Genomic DNA, 23,194 nt, shown 5'->3' with positions numbered 1-23,194 from the left:
AATCACTTCATATTCAAATTCTGAAAACACGTAACTTTATGAATTAAATTTCATTCATAAACTATTTAGAAAATGAAAAAGACCACAATTCTAAAGAAAACTTACAAAATATTTCGTACACAAACACCAGCACAGTTTCCTTTGTTTGTTAAATAACAAAACTTAAACATATTAAAACTATCCCCTACACACATTTGTGTACAAGTTATTTTGACATTCTTTCATTTTGATAAATGTATGTATATATGGAGCATACAATAACAACAACAAGAAGAGTACAAAGAAACATCATAGCCTTGATGAAAAACGCAAAATAATATGTTGATGTTGGATTTTTATTCCGAGTGTGCTTCTACTCGGAATAAAAATCCACCAAAAGATGGATCTACATAAAATGTAAATGATGTGTGCTTCAACAAGTTTCTTAGTCAGTCAGTCAGTACAGTACTGCTCGACGGGTAAGGGCAGATACATACAATGATAATGCTAGGGCACATTTGAAAACCATTCTTATAGGGCAAAAAAGCGGAGTTTGGAAGACACACAATTCATATACGCGTATTGTAAAGGAACACATTGTAGAAAACCTCAACTATGTGGCATTTATGGTATGTGTTTTGGAAAACATTTTTCTTTTACTCAGAACTCAACAACTTGACTCAAACTACAACTACAACATACATATATTTCTTATTCATATGTTTTTTTTCGGAAAAATTTATTCGCCGAAAAAAACGCACAATTGTTGAGAACGTAACAGACATTTTCATTACATATTCAAATGTATGCAGCAAGCCATACATACAGATGTACATAAACATAGCATCGTTTTAAACAATAACAAAGATTCATTTGCTTATAGCATTTGGTGTTGTTGTTGCTGTAAATTTTAATAGTTACAATAACATCCAAACTTTATAGTTGATGAATGATGGTTGCGGTAGTGTTGTACGGTAACTTTGAGCGTATGAATGATTTCTTGACAAAAGTATAAAAATTCATTTAAATCTTCCATCCCTACTGTCGTAAACTTCATTTGCATATGGTCTTCTACACGTTGTTTACTTATGTGAGGATACGATGGTTGAAATGTAAATGTGAAGAGTTCATTGGGTTGTCCCGAAAATCTGTTGGTTGAATTTGAAAAGATTTTTGTTGAACATTGCGAAATCACAATTAAACTTTACCATGCTGGCGGATTTTATTCTTATAGTGCCAAGAAGTGATTAATCGACAATGCTTAAAGCTTCTCTGTGTTCTCTGAAGCACTGTGTTAAGCTTTTTAGAATATTTTTGGCAGTAGGTCAGAAACTCGTGGAAGTTAAGGAATTTATCTAAAGACTCTATAGATTTTCAAGAAAAAAGTTATGATGACCACTACACAGAAAATCTGTAGGCTAGCTATTCCAACATTTATATTTTTAATAATAATTGTTCCAAAAACATCACAGATGGGAAAAGGGAGACTTCTCTCATATCAATGAGTGCCGAGTCCGATCGGCGTGTGCTAAGACACCATTTGTAGAGAAGTTTTACATGGATGAAATACTCAGAAAATATCGCCAACATTACTGAGGGGTATTTTGCCACCATTGAAAATGTTGATGTTGCGTGGCCGGGGAATCGAACCCACGACCTTCAGCGTGCAAGGCGGGCGTGCATACCATTGCACCACGGTGGCAAACAATATAATTTATATTTTTAATTAATATTTTAACAATATCCATTACAAGTCTAGTAGTGTCTGCAATGATGAATGAATATTTGTAGAAAGTTTATTATAAAGATCGTGGATTTTATAAAATATTTCTAGGATATCATTCACGCAGATTACAGAGTTGTTGTGGGTTATTTCTTAAAGAACATTGCACACTGGTCCCAACCTGCGACAAAAATTGAAAAATCGATATCAACAAATCTCTGCGACCACTCAGCAAATTGTCTTTAAACATATCATATTTTAATATTCCAGCACTGTTTTTGTAATTTATAAACGTGTTTAACAAAACAAAACAGAAGAAGTTGACATTTACGTAGGTTGTGACTTCTTACAAGGCAAGTAACTCAAAATTAAAAGGATAAAATTATTTTTTTCGAAATGGAAGATTCAGTACAAAGTTTTCTTATTACTTTTACATAAAAATTTGTACACATTATTCGCATAAAATGTGCTGGAAATCACATTTTTTATAATACTTTTTTTTCCAAGTCCTAAAAATTGAAGTTGAGTTTTACTAACTTCGCCATCATTCACCACTCTCCAAATTTTTTGAAGAATGTTCGAAATAGTGTCAAGTTTATGCCGCATTACTGTATTCTCAGTATCTCTTTAAAAATTTACACATTTTTGTTTTGGGATCTACTTATGAGTGTATTTTTTTACAATTGTATATTTTTGGTATACCCGTATGTATGATGCTACATATAATATAAAAAAGAAGTAAACATGTAAAGTTCGGTCGCACCGAACTATATTATATCCCCTACCATGAAATATTCTGACCTCAAATGGAATATTTTGTTTCCTTTCCTGTCCACAATACCAGTGGGAGACGTTTTCTGACCTCTAAGAACTCCAAGTAGCAAATTACAACCAATTCGAACCGAAAATGTAGATAAAAATCTCAAAATAACTGAAATAGGGATGTACCGTAATCTGAGGGCTATACCGAAACCTGGACCTAAGACCACAATTTTTGGCGCAGAAGGTTTTTGATCATTGAGAACTCCAAATGGCAAATTACAACCAATTCGGACCGAAAATGTTGATAAAATCTTCAAAATACCTGAAATCGGGAGGTACCGTAATATGAGGGCTAAACCGAAACCTGGACCTAAAACCACAATTTTTGGCGCAGAAGGTTTTTGATCATTGAGAACTCCAAATGGCAAATTACCACCAATTCGGGCCGAAAATGTTGATAAAGTCTTCAAAATACCTGAATTCGGGAGGTATCGTAATATGAGAGCTATACCGAAACCTGGACCTAAGACCACCATTTTTGGCGCAAAAGGTTTTTGACCATTGGGAACCCCAAATACCAAAGTGAGATCGTGTGGTACCGCTATATGGGGGCTATAGGAAAAACTGGTCCCATATTGATGATTTTTTGGCTCAAGTATTTTTTACTTATTTTTATCATATACTGAAAAAATCAGATTGATCCGACTATTATAAATATTTTTGTCGCACCTTCCCACACAAGTGGGACCACTGTGCACTGCTAGGTTAGGTTAAAGGACGCGTAGCTGTCATATTGGACAGCCACTTCACTCGGAGACCTTATGGTCCATTGTGTTCATCCTGTAGGGGGTTTGAAAGAGAAGAAATGTATATTACTACATGGAAAAGAAGAATAGATATCAAAGAAAGAGTTAAACAAGGTAATGGAGTAAAAGAATATTAATGGTAGAGAAGTAATTGAAAAGGATGTTTTAGATATAAGAGCGAGAGAGGAGAGTTTGCCACGCTAAGGCGCATTGGTTGGTTCTCATTGAAGCCATTTTAAACCTTTGGCCAAAGGAAGCAGTTTCGTCGGTGTGTTCACCCACCGTTCGAAGACTCCTGGTCATGAGCACTGGACAACGACAAAACAAGTGCTCAATCGTCTCCGTCTCTTCTTCATCTTCCCATAATCTGCAGTAGTCGGTAATGTCGTCTCTATCCCATCTGCAGGTCAGAGATCTTATCCTGCAGTGTCCTGTGATTGTTCCAACCATTATTTTCAGATCGGATTTCTTCATGGAGAGAAGGGATATAGTTCTTCGCTGAGATAGGTTGGGCCAGATTGCCTTTGATACCTTGCAACCGGGTTCATTGTTCCAAATCTCACCAGCCTTGTCCCGGTAAACTTGTTCTAGCTGCCTGTGCATTGCTAGGACCGGGATATTAAAGTAAGTATACTTTAGAATGATAGTCAACAGGCTCGTGATTTCTTGATGGAACACTTTTGGCCGTATCATCAAGAGATCCGTGCATTCTTAATAACACTGTGCGACAACGAAAAAATGACAAGGAAAAATGAGTAAATTATGAAAGTAGAGCTAAAAATATGAGACACTTGTATCGGCGTTTTTAATGTTTACATCGGAAAGTAACCAAAGTAGGCGGGGCAAGTTCCGCCCATTTCTTAAGATATCTTGGAACCCTTGCATTTTAGGTATATAGTGTCTTAAAATTGTAATCTAATTTTCTTAAGAAAATAGTATACCTAGATATATGATTTATTCTGAAACTCATAATAAAATTTTGTGTAGAATTTTTCTTACCTTGACACTTTTCACCTAGAACCAAGTTTCATATTACTTTCATACATCAACTCGAAAAAAAGAAGGAAACAAATTTCAAATTTAATTGGGGAATATTTTCATGTTTTTCAGCAAAATTGATACTGATATTTTCAAGATATATAATTTAAATACACATTTCATTTTTTTGGTGACCCACAGTGAAATTTGACGAAGAATATTTTTGTCTTTGACGCCATCTCTCTCAAATTATGTTTTGTGGGACAATTTTGAATAAATTCAGATGAAGTCCGCCTTTAATCCTAAAACGTGTTTTCATTTTTAGAGATTCCTGGCGATTAGATAAGATTTACAGATTTGATGTATTCCGAGACCTATATTAAAATTTTATGGCGAACACTTTTGTAAAATATTTGGATTTGATATGATCACATTTTAAAGGAGATTTTGAAAGATTTTCGAAAAAGGACCAAAAAGACCCCTTTGATGAACCGCATGAGGTTTAAAATTTTTAACGAAAATATTTGCCACACCCTTCTCTGTAAAGTTGCCAAATACACTATATACCTAAAATGCAAGGATTCCAAGATATCTTAAGTCGAATCTTTCGAAAAAAACTAGAAATGGGCGGAACTTGCCCCGCCTATTTTGGTTACTTTCCGATGTAAACATTAAAAATGCCGATACTCGTGTCTCATATTCTTAGGTCTACTTTCATAATCTACTCAGTTTTTTCCCATCATTTTTAAAAAATTGGAGCAATGTGAATGGCTCATGTATTTTTAGGTAGTTCGTCATAAAGAAGATTTTAGCAAGGATCATAATTTGGCTTGAAGATTATCAAAGAATATTTGTAAGACGATCATCACAAGACTACTCAATTTTCCAAGCATATTTTCTGGAATAACATCACAAGGCTTTTGTATTTAAGGACTATTTTTAGGAGGTTCATTCCATAGTTCATTCGTATTTAAAGAATATTTTAAGGATGATTATTACAAGGCTCGTGGATTTTAAAATAACTTAAGAAAGATCATCACCAGGTTCATGGATTTTCAAAGAATATTTTCAGATAGTTTTATGGGTCTAGTGGTATAGCGTTCTTTACGTGGAGCGATATAGCCAATTATCAGATTGACGCTGATCAGGAATATCATATCTATTTTTGGTAGAGTTACTAATATATAAAATTGACTATATAAAGTAGTAGCACAAGCTTTAATCCTTTTTGTTTAGGCAATTTCCAAATTCAACGCGTATAAGCAGATTCGGAAAACAAACTGAGCTTGAGAAGCAATATCCCTACGACAAAAAGATAAATAAGAATATAAAAGTAAATTTGAATACAAACCAATCACTCAATATTTTTTAATCCAATACTTTTCGGCTTTACCACGCACACAAACATATTCCACAGTTAAACACATTTTTCCAAGTTGATTTCATAGGGAAAAGACCCAGAAAAAACCCTTCTCAAGTTGTTTTCTGTTTATCCTTTTTATGTCGAGCTATGTACTACACTTACATACAAAAGATGCAAACATACATATGAACATGTTCGTGCCTATGTGTATTCACTTTATTGTGAATGAAATGTTTGGTGATTGTAAAGTAAATATTTGCATATTTTTTCTGTTAAATTAAATTTAAGAAAATGAAACATTTATAAGCGTTCTCCACACATTCAACTTTTTCCCAAAGGATAAATCCAACATCCTTTCCTTTACTTGTCCCATATATGTACACTACGTGTGTATGTGCGGCATATTGGTAATACTGGGACATAACGAAATTGCCAGATTTTTATCAGTTGAACAAATTTCCCTTTTGTTAAATTGGACGACGAAATAAAAATTGACACCACATTTGCATAAACATCGCTCGATACGGCTAGGAAAAAATCCCCAAAAAACTGTATTGAATAAAGCCAACAGCAATACAAACAATGAAATATTGTATAATTTTTATTATCATCATTTTGCCGAGAGAATTCTGATATTTTAATAACGACTTCTTTCTGTTTTGCTTCTTTCTCCTTCCTTATTTACAGAATTTATTCACAGTTCGGTGCGCTACATTGAAATGTCCAACACCCACCTGCAGAGTGTCGATGATGAAACATTCCAGGGCCTCAGACTGAAAACATTAAAACTTATTGACAACGAATTACAGGATATATCCGAACGTAGTTTCAGGTAAGTTCCTTTTATTTCAGGTGGGAATAAGAAGACTTAGAAATCTCATCTTCTTGGCAACGCAATTAGAGATAAAAATATGAAAAAAAAACAGAAACAAACACACTCTCAAAACAAATATGTTTTCCAATGCCCCTTAATCTATGGGGAAACGTCCATAGACTGCAAAGACAGGGTAAATGGTTGAAGTGACCTAAAAAATGAAACTAAAATACATACATATGAGCGAATGCACAAAATAAAAGAAAAGGAATCCTTCTCAAAGCCATAAAGCAGCTTATAAATATTAATGGGATTTTAACGAAGCAGGAGCAACAGAAACAGCAGCAACAGCAACAGAATTTCTTTATTTTATGTTAACTGAATGATGTGGTTGGGTCTGTGTGGTAGTCAGTCATCATGCCAGTAGCCACAAGAAACTAAGAAAACACTAAAAAAACACAGTTATAACAAGCGCGCACTCACACCGACACATAAATAAGGAACACCATGGTTGGTCACTACATTTGTATTAAGCCAAAAGAAGGGATATTACCAAAATATTTTCTATTAACTCTAAACACTGCACTCGAAAAAGGGATATTGCATTGCGCTACTCAAATATATTCTGTGTGAAATACTAAGAAGCTCCTTAGTCGCTGTCATGCCAAAAGAAGAAATCAATAGCATGTGTGTAAAACACGGGTGTGACTTTACTAAAAAAAATACACATTAAAATGGGTAGATGCAGAAATACAAATTATACAAATTAGTGATTTGAGTCACTTATTGAGACAATAATTTCAATAAATAAGTTACATGCATGTATATGTATGTATATAAGTAGGAATGTGAACTTGTTTCACACAAATATTCTATAATGTATATTGTTAATCTATATCCATTCAGATTATTTTGGGCACCGAGCGTTCGGCGCCACTCTAATATCTTTCTTTAAGTAAACCAAACGCCATTCAAGTTTTTAAAACTATTTGAAAAATTTCGACGTTATGGTTCGGGGAATGTTGCCGTTGTGCAAAAAGTAACGAATATTATTATTGCATTCCAAGACAACACAATACACAGCATGACCAACCAACCTCATATCCCAAACAAAACATACTCCTGCTGCTAGAGCCACACACATGTATTTTGGTCGCTGAAAGAAAAACGGAAGCAACAAACCAAAACAAGACTTTCTCACGCTCACATCAAATCCTCAGGAATCCCTGAACGTTTTCATGAATGCGAGTACACGACTTTCCTCGAATTCAAGTATAACAGAAGAGTCTTCTATTCCAAGACCCCCTGAAATTTAAAAAAAAATAGAAAACAAAATACATACCGCAAAAATGATTTATTACTGGAGATTTGTTAAAATGTTATGTTTCTTCACAACATAACGATGAAGAAAGAAAAAACAAACTAAATTCAACGGAAGCAGAGCATATATGCGGCAAGAAGGAATGAAGACAGCACCATAGAAATAGCAAACAAACCACAAAAAACACAAACAAAAAACTTACAGAATAACAGCTAAGAAAATAATATTAATGCAGAGCTTAGTAGGGTGGAAATGATAAACTATAATAAATAATCTATAAAACGATGGACGGAAAATATATAAATTTACAATTTGATCAAAAGCTCATAAAAATGCATAGACGAACAAATAAGCTCAAAGAAATAGAAATAACTAAAACATTTTAAAAGTTTTTGGTATTTCGCAGAACATAAGACAGTTATATGGGGGCTATACTAAAATGTGGCATCGTATTCTGAATAACATCACAGCCATTTTGATTGAATTCTAGGGGAAGAATGTTAAAAAAAGAGAATAGCTCTGCCTTAATAATATTATACTATTACATAACTTACTTGGGCATCAAACCAAAAATAACACGTTTCTTTAGATTCGAGTCCTACAATGTTTTATTAACTTTACTTCACTTATTCGTACACGGCTTAACTTAACGTAAGTTCCACTTTACTCCACTGACGCTTTTAATTCGCTGTCTGATTTACATCTCACTAAGCCACTGCTATCCTTCCGTATTTAAATTCGTTGACTGAAGCCTAGACTGTTCTAGAATTCTCAATAAAAACAAGTAAAAAAGTATCAGTCGGCTTTGCCGACAGAGGTATACCCTCAGCATGTGTATATTGAAACAATTTTTTCCAAAAATACGTGTGTATTTAGGGGGTTTTAAAAAATTTGGGCGTTTGAACCGACAAAAATGTTGATTAGGATTAAAGATCAAAAGTTTTGCGGAGGAGATACTAAAAGGAATGGATCGACATTGACCGTTATGGAAGTGGATCTCCAGCCACAACATATGGTGTCATAGGGGGTTTTCACACTCTTCGGGCTGTTTGCTCAAGAAGTATGGACTTCCCCCTAAAAAAACTTTTAATATCGAAATTGAGGCAGCGAATCCAAGTTGCTTCAACAAAAATCAAAGTGATTCGATATCAGGTCTTAACGCGAACTAATCCGAAAATTTTGTGTGGGAGGTACCGGATGGAGTGGACAAATATAGTCCATATTTGAACCTGATCTATATCTGGTAGATATATTAGGATGTGTAAAGTATAGACCAATTCGGCCACTCCCTTCAAGAGTTACCGTACGAACAATTTTTCCGAACATTTTTGAACTTTTGTGGGGAAGGTACCCGAAGGAGTGGACCGATATGGCTTATCTTCAAACTTAAACTACGTTTGGACAAAATATTACTGAGGCCATATTTTGGACCGAATCGGCAGATCCGTTCGAGAGTTATCTTGCGCTCCAACCACCTCACACGGTGTCATAGGGGTTTTTCTGCAACTTTCATGCTATTTTCTCAGGAAGTATGGACTTGCCCCTGATGAAGCTTGTACCGTCGTATGTAGGGCAGTGAATACAAGTTGTTAAAACAAAAATCAAAGCGATTGAAGAGATGGCCCTAAACTGAACTTTTCCGAAATTTTGTGTGGGAGGTACCCGAAGGAGTGGACCTATTGAGACCATATTGGAACCTCATATTACTCTGGTAGAAAGTTTACGCTATACAAAGTATGGACCAAATCGGTCACTCCCTTCAAGAGTTATCGTGCGCACAAACTTTCCGAACATTTTCGAACTTTTGTGGGGGAGGTACCGGAAGGAGTGGACCGATGTAGCTCATCTTCGAACTTAAATTAAGTTTGGTCAAAATATTACGAAAGCCAAAATTTGAACCGAATCGGTTCATCCGTTCGAGAGTTATCGTGCGCTCCAGCCAGCAGGACAGACAGACAGACGGACAGACAGACGGACGGACATGGCTAGATCGACTCCAAATTGTCTGAAACACATTTCGTCCAAACATACTTGGGGTCTAAAACCATTATTTCGATGAGGCACATTTTCATCGTATCAAAGTGTATATACCCTCCTTAGCCTAAAGGCTGAGGGTATAACAAGAAAAAATTGGCCAAAACATAAAAACCAGTACTCAATATAGGGATGTTCTGCAATGATCAAGCGAAATCACAATCGATTTGCAAATTCACATACACACTAGGGTCATGACTTTTTGACATTTTTAACAAAAATGATTTCCTGTAGCAAGAATAAATGATCTTTTCTCTATCAATGTCAACTAACGTTCATTCCATTTAAGTATTAATGTCCTTCATAATATTTTGTTCAAACTTAGTGTAAGTTCAAAGATGAGCCATATCGGTCCACTCCCTCAAGTAATCTCCCCCACAAATTTCAAATTGTTCGCTAAAATAGTGCGCACGATAACTCTCGAAGGCAGTAACCAATTTGATCCATAATTTTGCACATCGTAATATTTATACGAGACATAGACCACTTTCGAATATGCACTGCCTTTTCCTTAGGTCAACTCCCCCAAAAAGTTCAATATTTTTGCTTAAGTGCAGTTTAGGATATGCTCGAAAATTGTTCGAAAATTTATACCGAAGCTACTCCTTGTGGACCTGTTTATGGGTGTGCGCGATATTTATCAAAACAATACATACTCTCAAATTAAGATCCACTTCCAAAATTAACTATGTATTTTGTTAAGTTACTTCCTCCGCAACATTTTAGAAATATTAATTTTTTTTAATATATTTATAGGGGATAAGGATTTTGGTTGCCTACCGGTATTCAATCCAAAATTTTCAATAGATGAACGTTTAAATTCACACAGGCTGAGGGTATACATTTATCTGTAGGCAAAACCTTTTTTTTCAAAAAAAAAATATTTCTTTATATTGCTTAAAATAAAACAGTTGAACCGGTTTTCTTCAAAATTTCAGAGAATGTGCATGGAACACCCGTGTTGAAAATAAGCTATATATTTTTTCAAATTTCGGAGAGGGCGGGGTACTCCCACCATGCCCTCCTTTTTTAAAAACGCTATTTTTGCACGCCCACTTTTTAAATATGGTATATGTATATTCAAAACTACTGAACCGATTTTCCTGAAAATTACAGAGAATGCACAAGGATGACCTCTGGTGAAAATAGGCGATGTATTTTTTGTTGAATTTCGGAAGGGGCGGGGAACCTCCCCTAGGCCCTAATTTTTAAAAACACAATTCTTGCAAAAAATTACGAACGTCTCGGCTAGAAAATTAATTTACGAGGCAATGATGGTTGAATCTCCAACCCTATGTACCTATTTGGGGCCCAAAGACCAGACCATGCCTTTTTTAAATATGTTATATCTCTGAGAATAATAATCCGATTTTCCTAAAAATTTCAGAGAATGTATAGGGATGACCATGGTAAAAATAGGTAAAATATTTGGTAGAATGTCGGAGGGGACGGGGTACCTACCCAGACCCTATTTTTGCAAAACTTACGAACATATCGGCTAGAAAATAAATTTGCGAGGCGATGGTGGTTGAATCTCCGACCCTAGGTACTTATTTAGAGACTAAAGACCCGTCCATGCCTTTTTAAATATCTCTGAAACTACCGATCTGATTTTCTTGAAAATTTCTAAGAATGTACAGAGATGACCCCTTGATATATATTTTGTTGAATTTTTGTAAATCTTGCGAACGAATCGGTTTGAAAATGAGTTTGGAATGATGGTTGTGTCTCCCACCCTAGGTCCTTGTTTTTAAATATGTTATATCAAAACTTCTGGAGCGATTTTCATGTCATTTTTCAGATGATATATAGGGATGGCCCTTGGTGGAAATATAAAATATATTCTGTTGAACTACGGAGGGGCGGGTTATCCCTGTCACATTTTTTTAAATGCGCTATATATGTAAATCTACGAACGTGTATTTTTCCACGACCCTGGGTACATATTTAAGCAATAAGACCCAACCACATCCACTTTCTTAATTATGTTACAAATCCATGGAAATACCAGATGTTATGCATAACCAAGCAACATATCGATAGCTATAGCTTCATCAGAAGACATCGGATTTTGGCATATTTTTGAAAATTATAATGCAAATAATTCGTTTGTTAAACAAAAGAAGCTGGAGGTTTTGTATGTATTATTGAATATTTTCAATATGGCATCGAATATCTGTCATTGCAACTATATAATTATTTATAATAACGTAGCTACTACGCGTAGTTACAATTGGTTGATATTTCAAAAATATGCAAAAATCCGATGTCTATTCATATAATATACATTATAAGAAGGTGGAAGGACGAATTTGCCACTGGACATTCATTTGAATGATGGGAACACATTCAATAATAAATATCAGTTATCATCTGAAACGAATGTACGATGACACACAAAAATTCCCTAGAAGCTTTAGATCGATTCTTGAAAGATTTAAGAAGTAATTCACGTTTAGATTTCAGACAAACACTTCCAGTTATACTATTCCAAAAGATAAAATAAATGCATGCCTCATGTATGTTAAAATTGCATATCGACACCAACATTTCTGAAGATTTTTATTTATACTCACTTGCAGAACCCGACTAATTAGCGATTCAAGAAAAATAGAATTGATGGCTTAAGAAAAGGTAACATAAAACTGTTTCAAGGACTAGCAACGCGGACCGGTTCGGCTAGTGTAATATAAAATGACATACTTATATGATATGACGATAACATTGGTGAATAAACGGGTATGTCATGTTGGTTATATGGTGTGGCCCAAAAGATTGCTTTCACTTATACATATCTCTACTTGCAGTGACTTTAAAATATTATCCAAAGTTCTCATAAATAAAAACTTTAAATTTATGTAAACTCATGAAAATTTTATAAATAATTATTTATAGGCGCTCAAGCAAAAAAATAGGTTATACAAACTTACATACTTAGGTTCCCCTCAATAGTAGCGTTATTCCTATAAGTCGAATTAATAATATATTTCCATGTCTTTCTTTTTGTTGATTTTCGTGTTTTTTATCTCATCTTCCATTTGTTTACTCCAACGAAGCCTTGGCCTTCCAGTTCTGGACATACTGCCGTATTTATACACGTTTTTAGTATTCTCTTTTTTGACTTTTTAAAGGAATATTCCATTACTCTTGGGCCAACATTCATTATTGTATTTGCATTGACTTTAAACAGAAAAAACATATCGAACTTCATCAATTACCTGAATATAGTGTTTCTCAATTCCGAATATTCACAAAATTAATATGAAGCTCTATGCGAAAATACCATTGCACCACACCTGTATTCGATTTTAACCACCCTAATTATTAATTAAAAAGAGTAGAGTAGTAAAAATCCCTATTCAGGATCTTATTTCACATACGAGAAAACTCATTAGTCGGCTTATCATAAACGTAATTATGTATCTGTAGTTCATAACCGAAACAAACTACAAACACTTTGCTGCAATATCCAGCACAAATTGCAACTGCACTAAACACCCGGAAAACTCTCAACAATGCATCAGATGTATGCGATGTAACTAAAATATCATTCTGGACTACAGAAATAAACAACTTCCACTGCACATTCCCCACACTCCCATTTACCCTGGTTTACAAAAATCATTTCCTGTTTCCGCCAAATCAAAACGTACTAATGACCCTGCTATACTGCCTGTCTGCCATTATTGGCTGTTGTTCGTTAACTTTTGATTTCATAGAGCAGGAAAGAATGTTGCTGCATCGAAATGGCTAATAATGATGTTGGTGGTGATGGTAAAATACATCAGAACGACCATCCATACAAATGAGTTGCAGTCTTTGACATTTGCCTATAATAAGCTGTATTGAGTTGATGAAATACGATTTGTGTATGTATGTATGTACTTATGAACGTGTCCATGTATGTGGTAAAACATCAATAAATTTCAAAACGGTATGAACAGTGCATTGATTAATGTGTTGATTTTGCATCTGTGTTTCAATGTGAGATCAGAAGGATGAATATTTGTGTGATTAATATTGCTTAGGATTGATTCATAGGTCACAAATGAAAAAAAAACCTTCCACTATATTCCTCATTCTAGAATCCTCACTTTTTATGTAGCTTTGGCATCCAGTCCCCAAAATCGGATTTCTATTTTCCTGTGTTCCGCCTTTAATGTGCAACAGTCTCTTATGTTTGTATGAGTAAAAGCCCAGTTTACTGGGAACTTGAAGGAGTATTTTCACAATTCAAGCAACTATGTAGTTGATATATCCCTACCATCATATACTAGGATCACTAGCTTCAAAGAAACACTAACATGTCAGAAAAACAACAATACATTTTTGCACTGTTCCGGAACCTGTAAACGTCTAAAAGTTTTAACAATTTTTTGCAATTTTATTATTTTATTAAAAATTTGAAAAGTTTTACACATTTTTGTGAGTGGAAGGAAATGCACACCCTTTTTGTATTTTTGTAAACACTGTGCTCTCACTTTGACAACAATACCAATCCACATAATTATTGTATACTGAATGGGTCGGTCATATTTTATAATTTTGAGTTTGTGTGAACTTTATATTTGATCATTGATTGACATTTAGCAATGTCTGTCTACACGCAAACAAACGGAAACATTTAAATCAACAACGACTCCTATTTCGACATAAATGACATTTACTTTAGAAAATTTCATCTATTACTGTGTCTCATTAACGTCCATTTCTTGACAAATGTTTAAATCGTTTTTAAAGTTATTTTGACACATATAATGTAAAACATTTCAACACATTATTGTACAGTTAATCAATGGATCATGCAATCCTGACAACGCATACATAAACGCTATTACAAAGTTAGGGGTGCATACATATTCTGAAGCAAAAATTTTATTGGTGAAAAGACACTCACAACGACTTATTGAAAACAACAAATAAATATTTCTATTTGATATTTGCGAATTTCTTCTTCAATAAAAATGTTGTAGAAGGACAGTGTATGAATCTAAAAAATCTGTAAGGTTTCAATATAATTTGCCGATTTTATTATGGACCAAATTCCTTCACTTTTTTCCAAATTTCATTAAAATTTCTGTTCAGTGCTCAGTTTGATGCTTCAAATACATAAAATCGGACGAAAATATACATACATATATGAGAGCTATATTCAAATCTTCCGTCACATTTTCTAAATTGTATCAAAATTAGACAGAGATAGTGTGCTTGGTGCATCAAATTCCTCAAATCGGCGGAAAATATATAAAGGAACTATATCCAACTCTAAACCGATTTCGATATAAATTGACAAATTTGTTCTTGCCCAAATGCGGTGACAAATTCAAAATTTCATCGAAATTGGACATATGTACATTAGGGCGACCAAAAAAATTTTTTTTGTTTTTTTTGTATGGAACTCCTAACCTAAAGAACCCCTAAATTTGTTATCCATTTGATCATTGCCGGAATCGGCAAATATCCACATGGATGCCGTGTTATTGCTAAATGAATTGTCAGATGCGTGTCTAGCTGTAAAAACTCTCCAAAAATTATTCACTCAGAAGATGTTACAAGCTAAGAATGTGTTTTGGAAACCCTTTCAAAACTCAGTTCTGAGTTAAATTTAAAAGTTATGTTGGAATTCAAGAGCACAAACTATTACAACATACTACTTTAAATAGAAACATATTCTATATTAACGCAATATAACCGCTGAAGAATGAATTTAATATCGTTATTTTTATTATTTTGTTTTTAAGTCATTTCTACGAATGTATGTATATTAGGTTGGGGCGATTTGTGTGGAAGGAAAAAAACCTTAATGAGCCCTTCGCGTTTCTGATTCCTGGGATTGAACTGAGCAAAAAAGTCCACTGGACCATATATCTACCGTGAAAATCGAGCCTCCCGATTTTGACTTTAAGTTTTTTTTTGACGTTTTTTGGATATTTTGACATATAACAGCCAAACCATTGAGATTTTCGATCCAACACAAATAAAAAATAGTAGCCAAGACAGTGATTAAGAACTCTCTAATACATCGCGAAAGCATTGGAACGCTACTTCAGGCAGTTTTGGCCTTGAGAAGGTGCAAACTTTTCGAAAAATGTCGATAAATGACACTGTGCTACAAAAGTTGACCAGAAAAATATTCAAGTGTTCTGATGCAAAATTTTATCGTGTTGGGATCCATGCACAACGACAATGCCTTTAGTTCCTTGGGGTCACTTCGTTTTATTTTTTATAACAGTAAAAGTAGTGGAAATCTGGGTTTCTTACATTTTCAAATTTAAACGGACATATCTTCTTTTTTTCACAACGGATTTCTAGTGATCCTTCTTCCTTTTAAAGGGGTGAATAATAACTTTAGAACAAGTTATTATTTGTTTAAATCGTTTGCACCTTCTCAAGGCCAAAACTGCCTGAAGGAGCATTCCAATGCTTTCGCGATGTATTAAAGAGTTCTTAATTACTGTCTTGGCTACAATTTTTGTATTTGTGTTGGAGCGAAAATCTGAATGGTTTGGCTGTTACATGTCTAAATATCCAAAAAACGTCAAAAAAAAAAACTTAAAGTCAAAATCGGGAGGATCGATTTTCACGGTAGATATATGGTCCAGTGGACTTTTTTGCTCAGTTCAATCCCAGGAATCAGAAACGCGAAGGGCTCATTAAGGTTTTCAAATCGCCCTGGCCTAATGTATATAGAATGAAAAAGTAAAAAAATAATAATTGAATTTATTTATTTACTTAATAAAACAAAGTGTTTATACCTTAAAGTCACTATACATAATATAATTTCACTTCTTTTATAAATATCGTTTATAGCGTCCGATTTTGGTCTGTCCCTGGACCGACGTTATAAGCATTTCGACTTATTTTAGGCCGATTTTACGTAGTTGCTGTACCAAACACGCTATATACGTCCACGCTATATAGTTCCCACATATATTTTCGGCCGATTTCAACTACATAGCCAGATTTCAATGAAATTTGGTCTAGAAATGAATGTGCCAAATTATACCGAAATCGGTTCAGATTTGGATATATATGTATATTTTCGGCCGATTTGATGCACCAAACTCCTTAAATCTGTCCAATTTTGATGAAATTTGGAAAGTGTGTCGGAAATTGGTCTGAAAATAAATGTGCCAAATTAATCGAAATCGATTCAGATTTGAATATATATAAAAATCATAAAATATATTTTAGATATTCACATATAGCCGACCCCGCCCCACATTGATTCTTTCCATACTAGTTTTGCTCATTAGTTTTTGTACAAAACAACAACAACAATAATACAAACTTGCTAAAAGATAGCTGGAAAGAATAACAGAAGAATAATCTGATCAAAAAATATTCCAATCAACCTCCAATGGTTTGCAGGATTATCGTTTTGTTCACGTACACTATATGGGATGGATAGAAGCAAATGCAAAATCAAGCCACAAGTCACTGTCTATGCAAAGAGGATGGACCCTGATTTAGACCAAAGTAACATTTGTTAGCGGTTGATTATATTGGACATCCGCAATTTGTTCTTATCATAATAGACTGAACGCTTCTTCTACTGGACTCGATTTTCTTAAAACTTTGCACATTTCAATATTACTCCCAAACTTAGATCCAGTCAAAAATCAAACTGGACCGTTCTGGTCCTGTAAATTCAAAATTTCATCGCTTAAGTGCAGTGCAAGTGTTGTTCGAGATTCGCTTTAGAATATTTACCGCAGCTAAAAAAAGATACAATTATTTTTGCTTATTATTAATTTCGGTACTTCCTAAATGACCGGTGGGAAACATAACATTCTAGGTGAGTAACTGTCACTATATTGAACCATAACTTCTCGTGTCTCCTCCACATAAGTTTAAAACTTGTCGGTTTACTGCAGTTTAAGTACTGTACTATCATCGTTTTGAACATTTTAACGTATGTTGTCCTATTTTCATGATAACGACGATTTATATTCGATCTGTCTATGAAAAGTTTAGATCCAGTCATATTTCTCTTGCAAACATGAAAAATTTGCAATTATTTATGCCCTGAACTTGGATATCTTTAATTTTTTTCTTTCCAGTAAAAACTGCAAAACCAAAAAATTAATTTTATTTAAGAGGTAAATTCTTGTAAATTCTGAAAATCGAATCTCTTTTATTGGGTTATTTTGAAGTGGAACTAGCATAAAATATGTGGTAAAATGTTCAAGTCGATCGGAACAATATTGCCTGAGATATCGGCTTTGGAAGGGAAAAATTTATTATATTTTGTATGCAACACAGAAACTAAAAAACGCGTTTTTCTCAAAATGACATTTTGAAATCGGTGCCAACTCTATCTCGATAACTTATAAATCGATTGTCATGCAATTATGTGGGGTTACCAAGAACATGAAAATCTAGTCCTTCATCGATTGATTTTAGTTTTAAATCCTTTGCCCGTTTTATCACCAGAAAATATCAGTTTTTAAGCCAAAAATTTAAATGTTGCCTTTTTGGTCTACCATTTTAGTAAAATCTACTATTTTTTGAAAAAATCGATCGACAAAGGACTAGACCTTTATGTTCTAAAATAAACCCACAAAGATATATGTCGATCGGTTAATTAGTTTTTGAGCTAGACTTGCCACCGCAAAACGCTTTTACAAAAAAAGGTTTCGTGAACGGCCACAAAACAACATAATATTTTTCAAAAAAAAAAAAAATCAGACACTAGATTAAGATGTGCTCTTTTAAAATAACACTGTGTGTAATTATTTAAGTCATGGTTTATAGAAGACCAAAAATAAAATGACACGTGTCCCGGCGTTTTTCCCTATCACTTCAACTATCGCGGTTATGGGCCCCCAAATACCTGAGGACTTAATGTCAAAAGGGATCATTTTGTTAGGCTCATATCTTCTAAACAGCTAAGAATTTGGAAGCAAAATTGTAGCTCTCGTCTTAAAGAATAATAATTGCGAAAACATAAAATCTATTCAACCTCATCTTCAAGGTGAAAATCGTCAAGGTCAAATTTCCGTGATAATTTTTTCTCGGATTTTGATCTACAGATATCAAATCGATCAAAATTGAAGCAAACAACCATCTACAAAAATGTACCTTACGAACTCTGTAGAAACGGTTCATAATGGCCAAAATAGCAAAACAAATTCGATGTTTATCCTCTTCCCTCGGTTTCCGCTCCATAAATACTAAACCATTCAAAATTCAAGAAAAAAAGCAAACAACTTTCTGGAACTTACGAAATGTCTATGAACGGTTCTTAAATACGAATACAACCAAAAACTTTTTAAAATATTAGACTTTTATATTAGACTTCTCCGATTTTGGTCCATAGATGCCGAATCGCCCAAAAAGTGAGCATACACTCAACAACAAAAATTTACCTAAGATTTCAATAAACAACTTTTTAGAACATTTGAACATTCTCCGAATGATGCTCTAAGCTGAAATTCACAAATAATTAAATTATTTTTAACGTTTCCCCGTTTACTTAGGTCTGGAAATAATAAACTGTTCAAAACTGGAGGAAATCTGAAGGGTTTGTTATTTACGAACCTGAACAGGAAAGAATGATCTAAAGTTATCGAATTTTGAGCTTGAATAACCGTTCCTAGATTGCTTATATCTTCTAGAAAGTTGTTTATTGAGATCTTACATATACAGTGTTGGTCACAGAATTAGCACAACCCGTTGGGGCAAAATGATTTCAGTCGGCTAAGAGTTTTGATAGGGCAAATTGAAATATTTTCGTAAACAAAATCCTTTTCTATAATGTATTTAACATATTTAATGATATAAGTGGATAGTATTATCAGTGGTTTTTTGAAAATAAAAGTTTTGTGAAGACGTCCAAATTATCAAGGGGACATATAATTAGCACACCCTACGATTTTTAATTTAATTCAATTAATATACAACAATTAATTTATATTGAAGTTAATTCGTATTTAAAACGTATTGAACAAATCATTTTTTGAAAGAAAAAATACTTTATCACCCCGGAATCTCAAAATATATCCCAATAGCGGATCATTTTTCGTAATGAACACTTAAACGTCAGAAAGTCGCCGAAACTTTAAAAACAAATGTACAATTGGATCTGAAATTATTGGAATTGTTAACCGAATTACCGAAATTTAAATATAAAGTACAAAAACTTTTCAAAAAGTGTTTAAGGTCGATGATTCATTCAAGAAAATTTTCGATTTGTATGGGGTTTATAGAAAAAAGATCAATAAAATGCACACTTATGTGAAGAAGGATCGACTTATAACACCATTTGTAATTCAAAATTACACGTCTGAATAACACCAAGGACCTATCATTACAAAACAGCCAACCAAGCACTAGATGAACACGTAGCACATGGGTATGTTTAATGGTATAACCCCTTTCTGACCATAAAGGATTTTGAGGTTTGCTGAAATTGGTTAAAATCCCTGAAAGTAGGCATATACTATTCAAGATAAATGTTTTCTGGATTATTGATATTAAATTTAATGGGTTTAAGCTCCGGGAAACATATTTTCTTGCGGTCTCACCAGACTATCTCCCATTTGCCTTTTGTTTAGAAAATTATTGAAATTTGCGTATGTACCATAGAGATGAACATAGGTTTATCGTGGCATACACCACAACATATCGGTAAAATTTAGTCCAGATGGATAAGTATTTATAAAATCAATAGCTCAAAGCATCATATTCCAGTTTTTTAATGAAAATTTTTGTGTCAAACGGACTTTGCAGATGCAAACTGCTGGTGGGTAATCCCACTATTCGCAAAATTTACAAAGATGAACAAGAATATGATGTTTTATTTGATGTTTCTATGAACTACTTGCCTCAATGAACTTGTTTACATGTGAGAAGATCGATAAAAAACACTAAAAAAAATTCAATTTCCATCAGTCCTTGGGACCCAAGGTGTACCCCATATAACTCCCTTCTTACACTAAAATTTCGGAGACTGGTGGAGAGTATAACTAGCAGACTGGAACTTATTCCCAAACGAAAGGGATTTAAAACTGAATATGGACTAAAATATTGAAACTATTCACAATATTAGTGATTCTTTTAAGGTGTGCTAATTACGTGTCCAGTGAATTTAGGACATTTTTTATATTTTTGGAGGTTATTCAAATTGACAGTTATGATTCAGTTTCTGTATTGCGTTGTATTATTTAAGCATACTACTGAGAATATATTAGTACAAATACTTTATTAAATTCAACTACTTTTGAAGGTATTTTTAGGCAAAATAAATGTTGGTAATGGGGTGTGCTAATTGTGTGACCAACACTGTATATTTGTTTTTGACTGTTTTGCTATTTTGACCATTAAGAACCGTTTCTACAGAGATCGTATGTTCTAGAAAGTTGTTTATTAAGACCTAAGGTATATTTTTGTAGTTGGTTGTTTGCTTCAATTTTGTACGATTTGATATCTGTAGATCAAAATCCGAGAATAAATTATAACGGAAATTTGACCTTGACGATTTTAACCTTGAAGATGAGGTTGAATTCTTTAAGACGAGAGCTACAACTTTGCCTCCACGTGTGAATTCAAATTCTTAGCGGTTTAAAAGATATGAGCCTGACAAAATGATACCTTTTGACATCAAGTCCTAAGGTCTTTGGGGGCCCATAACCGCGAATGTTGAAGTGATAGGAAAAAACGCCGGGGCACGTGTCTTCTTATTTTTGGTAATAATTTTCGTATCGAATAGTGTAAAAGAACAAATTACGAAAAGAGTTTGGTAGTTTTCTTGGAAAAATTTATCAAAAATTGTATTTTTGGTCGTTACAAGTAGGGGCCCCCTTAGAAAGAGCAAGAGAATTTGGCGATAAAATTGTGTTGGATTTGTCCATAGATTGAAGTCAGAAATTCGAAACAAAAGACCGGTCTCCTCTGAAATCTGTGATTCGGAGCCAAGTATTATCCAGGACTCCACATTTAATAAAGAATCATGAACTCCAAATTTATTGGCATTTTTCGAAATCACCTAAAAGAAATATTTTTCGATTGCCTAACATGGAGCGAATCGATCGAGATTAAACTAGATGACTATTTTCCGTATAGTACGACATGTTCAATCTGATTTCTTATTTATTCCGCTGACACTTCAAAAAACCTTGTCTGGTTTGAGATGTTTAGATCTGATATTGTTTTCTAAAATATTTTTTGGCATCCACGAAGTCTATTAGAGTGTATTTATAAATCAAACACCTAATAGCTCATATTTTTTCATGAATGCCCCTAATAAATTGGGGACTTTAAGCCGGTGCCCTTGCTGTAAGTCGATAATATCAGCTTTACTTTTATTGAGGTTTTGCGGAGGTCGTTAACATTAGAGAGCTTTGTGCTTTATCTTCCAGTAGAAATTTTCAGAGTGTGAATAAGTAACACTGCACCCCAACCCGAGTAATTTAGTTCTTATTGATGAACGAGTTGAACGACACACTTTAGCTACCCAGGTGACACACCGATAACTTCACTGAGATGAATGTACGAAGATAATTCATGGACTTCGTCGTATTGAAACTATTCTTCGAGAAGTTAGAATTGGAACAACATTAAAACTGCACTTCATTTTTTAATTGACCGTAATAAAACTTTTAACAAAAAAAAAACATCGCTCTTTATTCGCAACTGTACTCTATACATTTACACATTGTGTACATTAGGGTTATAACTTTATTGCTATTGTAAATATTAACATTAAATTCATATTAATATTAATTTGAGGATGCATTTGTGTGCCTTTAAATATTGATTCAAAAATTTAATAAGAAATTTTTTGAATATAAAAAATATCAAAGGCACTTTAGAAATCAACATTAGTTCGGGAACTTTTTTCACCGAATCCACCAAAAATATGAGTTATTATAAGGGCAATACTCCCAACATGGTACTGGCTTCTGTATATTGTTGGGTTAAACACCAAATGTATATATATTTATGTATACTCGTATATGGATGTCGCCACAAAAAAACCTTTTATTTTGCACTTATCACGTTCTTTTCATATCTATATACGTTTGTGTGTGGCAGTATGAGTTTATACACAAATTTGTACGTGCGTGTGGTTTATTTTTGCCATTGAATGTAGGCAGAATTGCCAATTATTAACCCTATTTGGTCTTAGCTAAGCTACATGTTGAACAGACCCTGTTGTTATTGTTGTTGTTTTCGGTCTTGTTTTAGCTGCACTTGCGGTAATGTTTGTTTTTGAGTAGGAGCAGGTCGTGTTGTTGTTGTTGTTGTTGGGTTTTATAAAATAAAACCGCAAATATTAGTTTTGTGTTTGATTATATCCAGTTTTACGAGTGTTTACTTGTTAAATGTCGCGGTTTTCATAATTGCCCGGTTTTGCTTTGTATCAAATTTTACACGTAATCTTAGGGATATTTAATACCATAACTACTCA

At 33.8% G+C, this 23,194-nt stretch overlaps 1 protein-coding gene across 3 annotated transcripts in view; it reads left to right on the top strand.

Annotated features, from left to right (window-relative positions):
• Positions 1-23,194, top strand: part of LOC141393510 (uncharacterized) — a 278,113-nt gene that overhangs the window by 246,162 nt on the left and 8,757 nt on the right. For all 3 annotated transcript variants that reach the window (XM_073966538.1, XM_073966537.1, XM_073966536.1), the window contains exon 4: positions 6,299-6,443. In XM_073966538.1, coding sequence (XP_073822639.1) covers positions 6,299-6,443 — 145 coding nt within the window. The remainder of the gene's footprint in view (positions 1-6,298; positions 6,444-23,194) is intronic.

The sequence above is a fragment of the Musca autumnalis genome, unplaced genomic scaffold, assembly GCF_047663935.1.
Source record: "Musca autumnalis isolate F117 unplaced genomic scaffold, ASM4766393v1 scaffold_2, whole genome shotgun sequence".
Classification (NCBI taxonomy): domain Eukaryota; kingdom Metazoa; phylum Arthropoda; class Insecta; order Diptera; family Muscidae; genus Musca; species Musca autumnalis.
This window is presented reverse-complemented; position numbering and strand designations above follow the sequence as displayed.